Source organism: Carlito syrichta, unplaced genomic scaffold (genome assembly GCF_000164805.1).
Source record: "Carlito syrichta isolate Samal-C Ts95f unplaced genomic scaffold, Tarsius_syrichta-2.0.1 Scaffold311970, whole genome shotgun sequence".
NCBI lineage: Eukaryota > Metazoa > Chordata > Mammalia > Primates > Tarsiidae > Carlito > Carlito syrichta.
The window spans coordinates 324807-340679 of record NW_007256066.1 but is presented as its reverse complement, the minus strand read 5'-3'; the positions used below and the strand labels follow the sequence as shown (position 1 = coordinate 340679).

Here is a 15873-nt window from a genome sequence, read left to right as displayed (position 1 = left end):
AAATATTACCTTCAAACAAATAATTGTAAAGAAACGATCATATAATTATATAACAGGAAAAAAAAAAGTCATGAGTAGAGACTGAAAGGGAGAAGGCATTTAGATTCAAGATTTAGAAAGATGTCAGCAAATGGGCATGTCATGCTTAGCCTGTCGGGGCCCACTCACAGGTACCAGGCCAGCTTCTGGTGAGAGGAGTTTTCATTCAAGTTTTTTATTTCCTCTTATTGCCAGTTATTTCAACAAAAATGTTAAGGTCTACTGTTTGCAAGAATATATAGTTCCTGGCTCCAAGGAAAATGATACTGGGTGGGAATCCTAACATTGTACCCAAGTGACTACAGGGCTACAAAGGAGATAGAACTAAAGGGTCTTGGCTGGGGTGGGAGAGGGGTGAGAAGCAAGGCTGTGGCAGGGTAGAGATTTCTGCAGCTTGAGAGGGCGGTTGGGAAGAAGAATATGGCAGGGAGGCTTGGGCAGAGGTGACTGTGGCCTGGTTTGGCAAGAATGGAAAAGTAGGCTAGAGCCACACTGAGAAGGCATACAATGCCGAGCTGGGGCAGATGGAATTTGATAGGAAATGGAGCGCTAGAGACAGTAAGTTCATGAGGTCCTTCCAAGACCCAGGTATCCTGCAGGGACTCTGTCCCTGTGGCTCATTCAGCTCAGAAACCTCAGTCCTACTGAAGTATAGGTGTTCAGAAGTTTGCCCCGGCCCAGTCAAATGTGGCCTGAAAAAAATCTGCCAGGATCAGATACCTGGAAACAAGCTGTCAGTGGACTTTTCATCTGTAGACAATATAAAATGAATTCCTTAGAACTGAACCCACTGGAATTGCTCTCCCTGGAAAGACTGAAGATTTTTAAAGCGCACCTACTGGCTGTTGTTTCGTTAGCATTTCTGTGCAGTACTTGGTGGCACACCAGGAATCCAGGTGTGAGTAGAATGAACCTTTGAATGAGACAGTGTTGTAAAAACTCAATTGAGCAGACCAATCGGAACTTATACAGAATCTTTGCTACTGTGTTTAATGACAGCAACAACAAAAATTGTAGAACAGTTATTTATAAAGACCATGTACTCATGCTGATTTTTATTTATAGTTATTTTTATTACCATGTTGATGTGATAGAGGTGTATTCTCTTTTCATATTGAGATCACAGTTTTTTAGATGATTAAGATATGCTGTAACATTTTGATTCTTTTACTTGCAACAAATAACTTATGTGTTCTTTTATTTTTTTTCTAGTCTGGGGTTTAGTTGTAATAAATTGGCCTAAATTTTCAGACACTTACTGATTCATCATTCTTTCCTTATTTCTTGGAAGAATGCCATGATGACATTTGAGGAAGAAAAAATGCAGTTGGCATGTGATGACTTAAAAACTACAGAAAAACTGTGTGAAAGTGAAGAGGCTGGAGTAATTGAAACGATCAAGAATAAAATTAAGAAGAATGTAAGTGCTGTGACTTTAGATTTTATCATCCTTTTACCTGGTTTTTGATATTTAAAATAAGACCAAAAAAAGGTAAATATTTCTTATGACTTTTGGTTATCTAAAATGTATCTCTTAAAACAAAGGGAAGCTTCTTTCTGTCACTGGAGCTATTCAGCGCATGTTCTTTTGGTGTCTTAGAATTACCTTCTTCCATAATGAGCCATGTGGCAAGGACTGTTGTAACGAGACTTTCCTTTTTTTTTTTTTGAATTGGAGTCTCACTCTGTCGCCCAGGCTGGAGTGCAGTGGCACGTTCAGGGCCACCCTGCTGGGCTCAGGCGATCCTTCCACCTCAGCTTTCCAAGTAGCTGCAACTACAGGCACGCTCTACCATACCCACCTAATTTTTTATTCATTGTAGAGATGAGGTCTTGCAAGTTGCCTGGACTGATCTTGAACCCTCGGTGCAGGCAATCCACTCACCTCAGCCTGGGATTACAGACTGGTGCTGGGATTACGGACTGAGCTACCGAGCCCGGCCGGTAACAAGACTTTTATGTATGTAATTCAAACACTATTCAGTAGTAGTTAATGAACAATGGAATTGCTTTTGGCATAATTCTGGCATTCTGCTGTTTACCTGATTTTCCCCAGACCTCATCAGACTTCGGTTACAAATGAAATCACATCAGCCTTATAATCTACTTTTCGTGCTTTTGCCTTTGCCTTTATGTATAAAAGTTCTAGGTTATGGCAAGGCATCCTATCACAGATATTTCTTGGAGTGTCCAAGAGTCTCACATATGTCACATGTCACTGAAAAATCACTCTGTTGGCCATAGTCACCAGTAGCTGCCTTGACTTTTTTTCTGCTCCTGTATGTCGGTCTCCTACCTATGAAGCAGTCATAGGAGATGCTTCACCTCTGTTCTTGCTTATGGAGTCCACCATGAGGAAGCCACTGGTGGGCCATGAGTACCGTCTCCTGATGTTCCAGAAGGGCCAGTTTTCCTTACTTCTTCCCTCCCCAAACCCAGCATCCAGTCACTGACCAAGTCCTGTTGACTCTCTTTCTTAAATGCCTCCGAATTCATCGACTTTTGTCCATCCTCTCTGCCGTCTCCCTAGGTCAGCCACCATCCCACATGCGTAAAACAGATGGGCATTTCTGCCTCCAGTCTCAAGATTCTCTCATGTATTTTTCCTAATTCAGTCACTAAGATGCAAATATGCTACTCGCTTGGGTTTAGTGCCCTACCCCCAGCCGTTGCCAATAAATCCCAATGAAGGCCAAACTCCCTAGTGTGGCTGACTTAGCGTTTACTTTGCCCCTGCCTAGAACATTCTCCCCCTCCTTTCCTGGTTCCTACTCATTCTGTACTTCTTCCTGTTTGTAATTTCCCTCAGGGACTCTTGCCTGGGGCTCCATGCCCTGTTAAGTCTGTCTCCTGCAGGTTCCCGTAGTTCCCTGCGTTTTGCCCTTCAGAGTACTTACTACACTGCAGGGTAATAAGGTCTGTGTTTGCTCATTAGACTGTCAGTTTATTTGCATGTCTGTCCTTAGTATCTAGCTCCATGCCTAGCACCTATGTTAATAATTCACATTTGCAGCGGTTCTTGCCATTTAAAAAGCATGCTCACAAGCCGGGCTTGGTGGCTCAGCCTTGTAATCCCACGCCTTTGGGAGGCTGAGGTGAGTGGATTGCCTGAGCCCGCGGGTTCGAGACCCGCCTGGGCAGCAAGACCTCATCTCTACAATAAATCAAAAAATCAGCCGGACGTGGTAGCGCATGCCTGTAATTCTGGCTACTCGGAAGGCTGAGGTGGAATGATTGCCGGAGCCCAGCAGGCGAGGCTGCGGTGGCCGGGAGCAGCCACTGCACTCCAGTCTGGGTGATCGAGTGAGACTCCGACTCAAAAAAAAAAATAAAAAAATAAAAAGCATGCTCACATATAGTATCGCATTAACCCTCCTGACAACCCTGCACAGTAGATATCACAAACAAACAGAAGCATCTTGACATTTTCCTGAATTAACACTATAATGAGTGCTGGGGCTAGATTTGGACAGCAGTAACCATGATGGATCATGCTAAAAATCTAGAAAAAGGGAAACAGGTCACTCTGTCATGTATACTGGGTAAACTATTAATGTATTTGCAAAAATTTTTATCATTTCTTATGTCATTGTGATAGCATATAAAAGCTATCTAGCTTATTTTATTCAGGTTTTCTTTGTATTAAAAATGCAGAGTGTTCTATTCCAGAACTGTTTTTCTTCATTTTAGAAACATTCTTTATAATAAAGACCATTGTTTTTTACAAAGTAATTTGACATTTTGCTTGTTTTTATTTCTGGCCAGGCATGGTAGCTCACACCTGTAATCTCAGCACCTTGAGAGACTGAGGCAGAAGGAGTGCTTGAACCCAGTAGTTCAAGACCAACCTGGGTAACATAGCAAGATCTTGTCTCTATGAAAAAAAATCAAAAAATTAGCTGGGCATGCTGGTGTGTACCTGTAATCTCAGCTACTTAGACATAAAGATCACCAGAGCCCAGGAGTTCAAGACTGTGATGAGCCATTATCATGCTACTGCACTACAATCTAGGCGACAGTGAGAATGACACACATACATACTCACAAGATTATTTGTATGACTTACATTTGTGTGTGTGTGTGTGTGTGTGTGTGTCAGAGTCTCACTCTTTTTCCCTGGCTGGAGTGCAGTAGCTTGCTCGCAGCCACCGGAGCTTCAATCTGCTGGGCTCAGGAGATCCTTCCACCTTAACCTTCCAAGTACTGGAACTACAGGTGTGTGCCACCTCGTCTAGTTAATATTTCTTGATTTATTATAGAGACAAGGTCTTGCCAAGTTGCCCAGGCTGGTCTTGAACCCCTGGGCTCAGGCAATCCTCTCTCCTTGACCTCCCCAAGTACTGGGATTACAGGGATTAACCACCTCACCTGGCCATGGCTTACATTTCAAGGACAATTTATGCAAAGCTAATTTTTTACTTCCAGTATATTTTCTTCTTAACAGAAACATAATCACTTTCTGGCCCTCACATCTCAGTTGCATGCACCAAAAGAATGCCCCCTAACATTAGTCCTCCCTGAAGATGAGTGGCTGCGGTTCACCTTTTCAAGTTATCTATTTGAGGAGATATAAAGTACCTTTAATGATTTTTAGTTTGGATAAATAAGATTTTACCTTAATTTTTAAAAGGTGAAACTTGAAAGTTTTGTGTTGATTTTCTTGTTTCCCACGAATTCAGCTTTTATCATTTAGAATATTTGTTATGTTAGAATGCTCTTCAGGACTGTATTGTTCACAAAGCAAAGCTAGACCTAATAGAAATTTGAAGCTAGCAGGCTCATAGTATAAATTTTGTCTATGTTTTGAGTGACTGCCAGGTTTCACAGCTCCTATGTGAAATTATTTTGTACAGTGAAGTAATAGTTGTTTGGAAGGGGTATTTTTCTTGAGTGTGATTTATCAGTGTGTATTTTCTTTCCACCCAAAAGGTTGATGTCCGAAAATCCACCCCCTCGATGGTTGATCGGCTTCAGAGGCAGATAATCATAGCTGACTGTCAAGTTTACCTGGCTGTCCTTTCATTTGTGAAACAAGAATTGTCAGGTATGCTGACACATTATTGCTAATGGCTTTGACTACTCAGTGCACACAATCGGTAATACTTTTTTTAGAACACCTCATATTTCAGTCTTTGAAAACATGTGGTGCCTCTTTGGGCCGTGATACTGATTTACTACTTGGGAAATTGAAACCACAAGTGCTTAATGTGTGTTTAGCAGAGAGTTTTGGTCCCAAAGTCTGTGTTTCATCCTGTTGTCTCAAGATAATTCTGTCATACTTAGAGAAATTACCACTGCCATATAACCGTGTGTGTGTGTGTGTGTGTGTGTGTGTTTGTGTGTGTGTGTGTGTGTGTGTGTGTAGATATGTAGTATGTTTTCTTTATGGAAATCAAGTTGTGATAATAACCTTTAAAGTAAAATATAACTGGTTTAAATTTAAGGTTTTCAGAAAATTGTTATTGAAGGCCTGAGTGCCTTCAGTGGTTTCAAGTATATTAGGAGATCATTAAAGATCATTAAAGATTTGCTAATATACTGGAATGACTTGCATTTTAACAATCTTTAGTAAGAGCTATAAACTAATTTCTTAATTAGTCTGTCCAAGACAGATGTTTTTCAGACTTTTGTAGCTTTAATTTCTTGAGTGAAATAGACTCAAGTGAATCTTTTAACAGCTTGCTGTAAGACTGTGCCTGAAATGGACCTAATTCTTTTGCTTATGTACTTAACATGTCTCTCTGTCACTGACAACAGAAACCTGCCACTTTGGTAGATAGGATTTACTTGGGAAAAAAAACTTAAATTCAAAAAAGAAATCAATTAAAATTCACATTCAGAAAAGCATTTTCTCCCAAATCTTAAAGGAAGAAGAATATATTTCTGCTAAATTACAATATATACTTTTCTCTCCAGACTACCAGATACCAGTTTCCCCCCACCTTTTAAATCTCTCTTACTGTTTCTGTCTCTCTCTATCTCATACTTGAGGTATGATGTTTCTGTTTGGCTCAAGACAAAAGTGGAATTTAATTTTTATTTTGACCTTTAATATTTGGACTTCCTAGAATTGATCTTTCTTTTTAAATGTGTTCTATGATGTACCTTTGCCATTTGCTTTGGTTCCATTTTTCTTTTTCTCTTTAACCCTCTTCTCAGGACTCTCCCAATCAATACCTTACTTACATAGCTGAGAATTCATAGCTCATGTGAATTTTCTGTAATGCAGTATGTAAAATCCACTGTTTTGAGATACAGAAGAACAGTAGAGCTTATCTGGACCTCTTTGGTCAAGGCAGGAGCTTTGGGTTTTCTGTGATTTCATGCTTCCTTTTCCTGGCACTCAAGGACTCTTGTAAGGAGCCAATTTTAGCCAATGAGAGATAGATGGCTTCTCTCTCTGTTGAAAGAGAAGGTTAAGGCAAATGTAATTAAAATATGTAAATGTGAAAGTATATAAAAATTTGAAAAGTAAGTATATTTGTTCTTTATGTATTCATTCACTGATCCACTCAACCAATAATTTCAGATCTCATATCTTGTGATAAGCACTGGGTTACATGAGCAAACATAGTGCCTGCCCTCATGAAGTTTAGAATCATATTATTTCTTTAAAAAATTATTCTGATTGTAAAATTCCTAAATATTATTCTGGAAAATTTTGAAAAGATAGAAGAGTACTAAAGGAAGCAAGTTATTTCTAATTTTATCACTTGGAGAAAAAAATCACTCCTTATTGTCAATAATCTGTTTTATGTCTGTATATTTTCTTACAAAATCGAATCTATAGTATTTTGAATCCTGCTTTTCCTTCTTGAATTTTACTTTGTATATTTTCCCTATGACTCAGTTTTGAGGATAATTTTAAATGATAGCATATTAGCTGATCAGAGGGATGTGCTATAATTTATTTAATGTATTCCTCCAGGACATTTAGATATTCTTTGGTGAGTATTTTTTTGGTTATTAGTGAAGTAGAACCTATTTTTACATTTTATCCATAAGCTGTATTTCTTTCACCAATTTCCTTCATGGTCTTGATCCATTTTTCTAATAGTTTGATATTAATTATTTAATCTTGTTTATCATAGATATTTAACAGCATCATTGGTTCTTCCTGGAGTCCTATGATTTGTTGAATATGATATTGACACAGAAAAGAAATTCTCACAAGCACGAAAGCCTCAGGTTACCATAAATGTACATAGTGGTTATTTACTTTGTGAACAGCTCAGTGTTTGTTTCAAACAAATAAACAAACAAACATAACTGACAAGGTGCTTTATTTGCCTTTCAGACACCCAGTGGGTTATTAAATTACACATAATTTGTTTACTTCATTGTTTGGATCCACTTCTTAGAAAATATTTTAGGGAATAATTTTCTTGAAACAAACATATACACCTCCTTTTTGGGAACATTTGTCATGGATGGCCCACCTCTCTCTTTGAGGGGGTAACACAGGAGGCGCTGGGGCTGCATACACTGACCAGAGCTCTGGTAGAGATGATGAGTCAGTATGAAATGTTTAATGCTTCATGCTTTTAAAGGAACTTGTGTTTAATCTTATTTAAACTTTGTGATGAATTGCCCCATTATCTCTCTTCATTTTCCCGTATTATTTTATTAATCTTTTCAATTTACTCTATTATCCAGTGACCTTTTTCTTCTTTTTTTGCAGTACATATATATTACTTTTGTAGCAAAAAAAAATAATACGAATTTTTATTATTATTGCTATTTTGAGTCAGAGTCTGACTCTGTTACCCAGGCTGTAGTGCAGTGACCTGCTGGCAGCTACTGGAGCATCGACCTGTTGGGCTCAGGTGATCCTTCCACCTCAGCCTTCCAAGTAGCTAGAACTACAGGCATGCACCACCACGCCCGGCTAGTTTTTTGATTTATTGTAGAGAAGAGGTCTCACCAACTTGCCCAGGATGATCTTGAACCCCTGGCTTCAGGCAATCCCCTTGCCTCTGCCTCCCAAAGTGCTGGAATTACAGGCGTGAGCCACTACGCCTGGCAAGAAATTATTTTAAAACCTATTTTATGGCATTTTTTAAATTATAAGTTTCCTTTATTTTCTTTTGAAGACAGGGCCCATGTCTTCTTCATCTTTGTTTACTTAGCATAATACATGTTCACTAAATGTCCTCACACGAGGTTGTTTTCCTTGCTTGACAGGTCAGAATTCATGCAGCTGAATTCATGCAGCTTCTTGGTGGTGACAGAACCAGGGCCAGAGCCATGGCTTTCTCATTTCATGGCTGAATTCCTAGTGCTCTCACCATTTTCCCAACACCTTAGTTTGCTAACTTGTACCACCACCTTCCATGTGGCATGGAGAAAGCCTGGATTTCTGGGGCTTTGTCCCTCACTAGCTCCCTGAACCTTGTGGAGCTAGTCCTGGCGTAGCATAGGAGCTGCCTGCTACCCACACCCTCCTCCTGGCCCACTCTCTGTGATGATGCTGGAGCATCTTCCAAAACTCCCTACACCTGGGCTGTCGACACTCAGCTGGCCTGCCTCACCTCCATGGTGAAGTCCCAATTCTGCTTTGGGTAGTGTGTGAGAATCTACCCCTCTTGCCCACCCACTGTTTCATCTAGCTAAGCAGAGCTCCTCCCTGTTCCCTAAATACCCTCTGCTGCTGCCTTTGTTTACCCCACCTCTCAGAGTGGGGCACCCCTGGCCCCTTTGTCTTTCTCTCTTGCCTAATCCAGTGCAGCCCAGGCCTCTCCCTGTTTTCGACTTGCCCTCTTCATTGATGGCACCAGTCTGTCCCTTGCTCTCCATGTACCCAGTACATCATCAGTTACAGCATTCATCACTCAGCAATACTGATTTTTGTTTACATGTCTGCCTAAAGTATTAGACTGTAAACTTGAGGGCAGGTTCTCAGTCGGTCCACCTACAGTTTTACCTTTTCCCCACGTTTATTGAGCACTTACTATGTGTTAGATGCTGTGAGATGATAGATACTGGTGTTCTAGAGATGAATGAGATGCAGTTCTTGGCTCAAGGGAGCTCATGTTTTAGCAGGGGAAAAGGTTAAGTAAATTTCAATCCAGGGAGATACTTTAGCCAGTAGACATATCAGTTAGTCATAGAGGTTGCTTGGAGAATAAGTGATTCTGAACTTTTGGGAAGATCAAGGATCCCTGATCCTGTCTCGGAGCAGGGTTGTAAAGAATGAAAGTACATTTTCTTCTCCATGTCCCTGGTACCTGTTGTGGTGCCTTCACCAAGCACATGGTGGGGAGGGGGTGTTTTGTGAATTAAAGGGAGGAAATGGTAAGGAAAGGTATTGGGATTGGAGAAGTGAGCCTATTAGAAGTCTGTTTATTGGGAGTAAATAAAGATAATGAAGATGTGGGCTGACTGGTGAAATTAAATCATCCTTTGTCCTTCTAAGCCCATTATTTGGGTCACAAGAAAGGCAAGCCTGATCTTACCGTCCATTATGGGGTTAACCAGCCTCATTCTAGGGCAAGTGAACAGACAGGATGCGATGGTAGGTGCTCTCAGCAGGTATAGTCCCCCCGAAAAATTACATTTATTCTAAGATGAGTTCATTGTAACTTGATAGTCCCCCCGAAAAATTACATTTATTCTAAGATGAGTTCATTGTAACTTGATGTTTCTATTTTCCGGGTGAACTCTTACTCTTTCCCAAGAAGGCTTTCTACCCCGACATGGGACAGAGTTTCCTACCTCCCCTCCATCTCTAGACTGATTGTTGCCTGGCTCTAATAGTGATACAAATGTTCTGTGGTTTTCTGCTCTCTCTGCCTCCCTCCCTGGGCACCGAGGGATAGATGACTGAATGATTTATATTTGACCTTTAAGAGGAGCCAGCTGAAAGGCTGTGCAGCATCTATGGCTTTTGAATACTGTGCTCTCTGCTTATTGGGAAGACGTGTGCTCATTTGCTGCCTGGCTGCCTGGAGCTCAGAACTGTCAGAACATCCCTCTTGCAGGACTGCGGTCAGAGCGTGCTGCTCTCTGCCACATCCTTCCTTTCTCCCCTCTGGCGGGGTCTGGCTGTGGCTAGATGTTTTGGTTCCTAGAGTTTGGGACAGGGAATAGGACAAGTTCTGGGGAATCTGTTTCAGTGCCAAGTTGAATGCAGAAGGTAATAAAAGTCAAATCTCTCTTAACATGTGCATTAACTTTGTTTTGCGTGTATTTCAGTTTATAATCTTTACTCAGTCCAAAACTTTGGGTTCTATTTCTGTGGCTCAAATGAAGGACCTTAAAAAGCTTGTTCCTGTAGACTTTAACATGTGCTTTTAGACACTGGCACTGATACAGCTATTTTAGGCATGAAATTAAACATGCGCTGGATTCATTTTATTTTTATTCTATAAAATGGAGTTTTTACCATGTAGTTTTTTTATGTTTTACTGACTGAGTTCTGTGCAGTTGGGTGCTAATGGATTCCTAAGTTCATGTCCAGTTCTGCCAGCCATGCCTATAACTCTTACCTGAGATATGGATTCGTTTCTCTAGCCCTAGTGCCTTCAACCCCAATTTTAGAGAACCCCATTTCTCCTGTAGCAGGTGTTCACTCCTGAGCTGTATTTGCCCCCTTTTGTCCCCCTTCTCTCTGAACAACATGCCCATCTGTTCCTCCCTACACTCCTGTTCCTCTCTCCTGGGATGTTGTGTTTCCCTAAATGCAAACTCCACTTCCTTTAGTAGAGCTAAGGTAACCTGAAAAATACAGGATACAAATGGAGCGAAATGTTTCCCTCCAAATTTCCAGTTAGGAAGGAAGGCAGGAAGGATGAAAGTTTTCTACCAAAATCCTGCAGCACTTATTTTGTACTTTCTAATTTATTTATGTGTATATTATGCTGAAAACAATATAATGACAAAAAGGAAATAAAAAGAACAGTTGACTCATAATCTCAGTATTATTTCTTTTCATTCTTTCTATATATGACCCACTGGAGCTTTTAAATGTATATATTGTGCCGAGCACTTATTTTTGTCATATTTATGTTTTGATTTCTTTCCTAATTTGATTATGGGTGTTTGGAGGATTGGGATTGTGTTTTTTAGTTCTTTTGTGTCACTCGGATGCCAAGCATAGTTCCAGGCACATAATTGAAACTTAATAGCTGATTAACATTTTTTAGGGTTTTGCAAATTTTATTTTATTTTTATCTGTAACCAATGATTATTTGTTTTCAGTAAGATCCCAATTGCTTTTGTGTTTTCAAGAATATATATTCTAGCTTCAATGTATCTTTTTTTTCTTCTGCTTTTTCATTAAATCTTTGGCTTTTAGGATCATTAACTGAGAATCATCTTTCTTGTTTATGGGCATGTTGAATCAATGCAAACACCTAAATGTCCACTTTGTTAGAATACAGGAAGCCTTAGGGGTTTCTCAAACCTTTCTTTTCCCAGAGTACTTCCATTTATGAGAGAAAAAGGTCATTGAGCCTCTTAAAGAAAGGCTCTATGTCTTATTTCTTTTTGATGCACCTAGAAGAGTACCTGAAATGTAGTATTTGCACAGTAAATATTTTCTGTTAAGTTAAACTGAATGAAAAGAAGTTGTTTCAAGCATGTATTACTTTTATCACTTTAAAATTATAAAACTAGTTTCTTTTTTAAAAAAAATTTTATAGACCAATTTGTTTTCCTTGTTCATCCTATTTTATAGCATTCTTTTCAGTGAATGTAAACTGGGACATTAATCATCTAGAACTTGTGGGATGGTTATGTTTTTAATTGTGATTACATAGGAGACATGGTCATCATTTGTCAGAAAATTTTTACGCTTAAGTAAAATAATTGCTTGATAACATGGATCGAGGGTCCATAAGAACACTCAGGCTCGATGATTTGCTTGGGGGGGGCTCACAGGACTCACAGCTGTGATTTCTTACAGCAAAAGACTTACAAAGCAAGATCAACAAAGGGAGAAGACACATGGGGCGAAGTCCAGGGGAGGCTGGGCGTAAGCTTCCAAGGGTCTGCACTGGGTGGAGCCACACAGGGTGCGATCAGTTCCCTCAACCACAAGTTGTGACAACATGAATGAAATGCTATCAACCGGGGAAACTCAGTAGAGACTTGGGGCCCAGAGGTCAAATTGTGACTGATCATGCTAGCACCCGCTGCCTTGCACAAACCCAAATTCCAGACTCCCAGAAGTAAAGTATGTGTTCAGTATACCAGTAAATCATATTGTTTGTACAGAAAGTTTAGGCACACATAGTAAGCCACTCTTATCAGTCCTGGGAATGGTAAGAATTTTCCCAAAATACAAGTTATCAGTCTATCCAAGAGCCAACCTTGTTAGCAATCCTTTTGAAAGACAGCAGTGAGGCCTGCTATGTTTACTATTTTCTGCACATACTGTATATTCCTAGATGACTTTAAATTCAGGGATTGAGCTTTTATAAATCAGATTTTATTTTATGTATTTTCTGAAATTTAAAATAATTTTTTTAAAACTTCTTGTCCTGCTGTTCTAAAGGGCCTGGAAGTTGGGAACAGTTTGTGTTGTCCGTTTGTGCATGAGGGTCAGAGCTGGTATCATATGAGTAACAGTTCCAAGCAGATAAGCTCTCTCATAGTCGCATGAGAACTTTGTTTTACAGAAAATTCCCTGCAGAAAATCCTTTCTTCAAAAATGTGGTGATGATGCGCTCAGATAATGACAGATAAATTGACCTCCCCCTGTTACTCATCTGAAGGTGAAAATGTTCTTACAAGAAGAGACTAACAGTTGGGTCCTGAAGCCTTGTCTTAGGGGGCCAGTGGGGCCAGGAGCATGGAAAACCCCATGTCTTACCTCCCATCCTTGAAGTCTTCTTTGTGGTACATGTTCTTTAGAGGGCTCTGTTAAAAAAAATTTGACCTAATGGGAAATAATGGAAGTGACTTTAAAAACAATAGATTTTCACCCTCCGGTACAGTGACTTATTTTTACTACCCTGTTCTCTGGGGCTGGGACAGAGGATGAATATTATAGTCATAGACCAGATAAAGCCATCCTAACAAGAAGGTGTCAGATATATGTAAACTGGGGATTCTTTACATTTCTGTATTCAATTTGAATGACTTCTTGGTTGTAAATTAGCCACTTGTTTACCCAGTAAATATTAATTCATCCTGTTTGCTTGGTTTATTATTATATTATTAGGCATAATGCCATGATTGGTGCTTGGGTATACATTTAGCAGTGAACTAAATAAAGAACTTGCTCTTGAGAAGGATAGAAACACAGGGTAGACAAATGCAAGAGTATAAAAAAGGTTTATCAGGAAAGCACCATAGTGGTTCAGAGAAGCAATGGACGCTTTCATATTTTTAAAAAGTGTTGGGTTCAAGTGATGAGTCCTTCTTTCTTTCTTTCTTTCTTTCTTTCCTTCTTTCTTTCTTTCTTTCTTTCTTTCCTTCCTTCCTTCCTTCCTTCCTTCCTTCCTTCCTTCCTTCCTTCCTTCTTTCTTTCTTTCTTTCTTTCTTTCTTTCTTTCTTTCTTTCTTTCTTTCTTTCCTTCCTTCCTTCCTTCCTTCCTTCCTTTCTTCCTTCCTCCTTCCTTCCTTCCTTCTTTCCTTCCTTCCTTCCTTCCTTCCTTCCTTCCTTCCTTTCTTTCTTTCTTTCTTTCTTTCTGCATATATTACATACTATGCCTTGGCTACTGTGTGGGGGGTTGATACAACCATGAACCAAAAAAAATCACATGGTTCTTGCCAATTTTCATACAGTGTAGTGAAGGGAGACCAACAAGAAATACGAAATTTAAGTAAGCACTATGAAGAAGAAAAGATACAATTATAATGATTTTTATATTTTTAAAAATTTCACTAGATTTTCAGGTTATTTTTCAGAGTCCTTTACTCTTCAAATGTCAACACTATTTTGAATGCTTATTTTTGAATGTTTTTCTCCTCTTCTCTTTTTTAGCCTATATAAAAGGTGGGTGGATCCTTAGGAAAGCCTGGAAGATTTACAATAAATGCTATCTGGACATCAATGCCCTTCAGGAGCTGTATCAGAAGAAGCTAACTGAAGAGTCCTTGACTTCTGATGCTGCAAATGATAATCACATTGTGGCTGAAGGGGTGTCTGAGGAGTCTCTAAATAGACTGAAAGGTGCTGTTAGCTTTGGATATGGCCTTTTTCACCTTTGCATATCCATGGTGCCCCCAAACCTGCTCAAAATCATCAACCTGCTGGGTTTTCCTGGAGACCGCCTACAGGGGCTTTCTTCACTGATGTATGCAAGCGAAAGTAAGGACATGAAGGCCCCTTTAGCTACGTGAGTAGCTATATTGCAATGCTTTGGTAGATAATATAGTGTTGAAAGTAAGTAAACGACAATCAAAGACTTTAAAGGAAACTTCAGGTAAAATGCTTGGTTTGTTGATAGGATGTTGTGTCTTATGTCTTTTAATGCAACACCAAGGTCTGTGTTCTGTGATGGTGGTGGTGGTGGTGGTACTTATAAGCTGATTTTAGGTAACAAAGTACTGTTCATAAGTCTCATGAGACCTGTATTTTAAACGGGAAAAATGACCTTAGTTTGTGACTTTGGCCACAATCACTGAGATTCACAATCCTGATTTTGAGACCTAAGAAACACAAATTTGATAAGCTTTTTCTGTGGTTCTGAAATTTTTATTCTTAAAAAGAATCCTTATATTGGGTAATTTTCCTTGATGATTCTAGTCAGTCAATTGGTGTCTTATATGTGACACAGATAGTTTGTGCTATTTTGCCAAACTGGGTCATATTATTTGTTTGGTCTAAATTTAAATAACAATTATTTAAAGAGTAGAGTGTGGGAAGCTGATTAACTATCTAGAGAAGAAGTCACCCATTTCTACGTCAGTTAAAAGTAATGAGATTTTAAAAAAAATTGGCAAACACCTACCATTTGCGATTTTAGTAATTTTATCAGATGTCAGGTGTTCTTTGTCTAACATTACACCACTTGTCAAAATTTTCTCTAAAAAATGTTGATATCACAGAGGACTTTAGCTCTGTTTCTACTCAGGTCAGTATTGAGGAATTTGGATGTTAAACATTGAGAAATTTGGATGTTAAGCCTTAATCAGTTGACAGATATTAAAAATATCATTAATTTTTCATTTAAAAAATATTTGTGCCTCTCCAAACTCATTAAATTACACAAGCAGTAGTCCTTTATTAATTTGAATTAATAGATTTGTGACTTGTGATCATTTGCTTGTATATATCTTAATGTTATTTTGTAGCTTATCTCTGAAAAAGGAATGAATGAAATCATTAATATAATTAGTATGAGCTCCATAAGAGAACCAAATTTATGAGCACATCAGAAGCATACATTTACATAAAAATATTTGACATATTGGTAAAGCAATTTTGTTTGGTCATTAATGCAAATACCAGTTAATCTGGTTAGTTTACCTAATTTAGCATGGCATTTTTCTTGAAAGTAATGAGTTTCCAGTAAGGGAATTTTAAGTAATTTATTTATTTGTTTGTTTTTAAATTGAGAATCTCTGAAGGCTGGAGAAAAGATTCTTTGTTTGGTCTTCTCACTTACGTTAGCCCAATTTAGTTTAATTGGTTTCTGTAGTTTCTATATTTAAACTTGGATTCTAGGCTTACACCCTAACTACTGTGAACACAAGGGAAAGCAGCATTTCTCTTTGCAAAAGTAAAGCTTTATTACAAGGGAACAACAAATTCATGGTGACCACTGTCACCATGTTTCTACTTTGTATTAATGAGTAAGGTGTATTCATCAGAATTCAGAGAGTCACATCAGGTATCTCTTCAGCAATCCACCTAGGAGGTTCTGAAAAACTAAAATGCTTCTCT

The 15873-nt window shown here is 38.9% G+C and overlaps 1 protein-coding gene across 1 annotated transcript in view; it reads left to right on the top strand.

The window, feature by feature from the left end:
* TTC39C (tetratricopeptide repeat domain 39C) overlaps window positions 1-15873 on the top strand; it is a 122175-nt gene that overhangs the window by 48978 nt on the left and 57324 nt on the right. The window contains exons 3-5 of the mRNA XM_008069376.1: window positions 1331-1459; window positions 4969-5083; window positions 13969-14323. Coding sequence (XP_008067567.1) covers window positions 1331-1459; window positions 4969-5083; window positions 13969-14323 — 599 coding nt within the window. The remainder of the gene's footprint in view (window positions 1-1330; window positions 1460-4968; window positions 5084-13968; window positions 14324-15873) is intronic.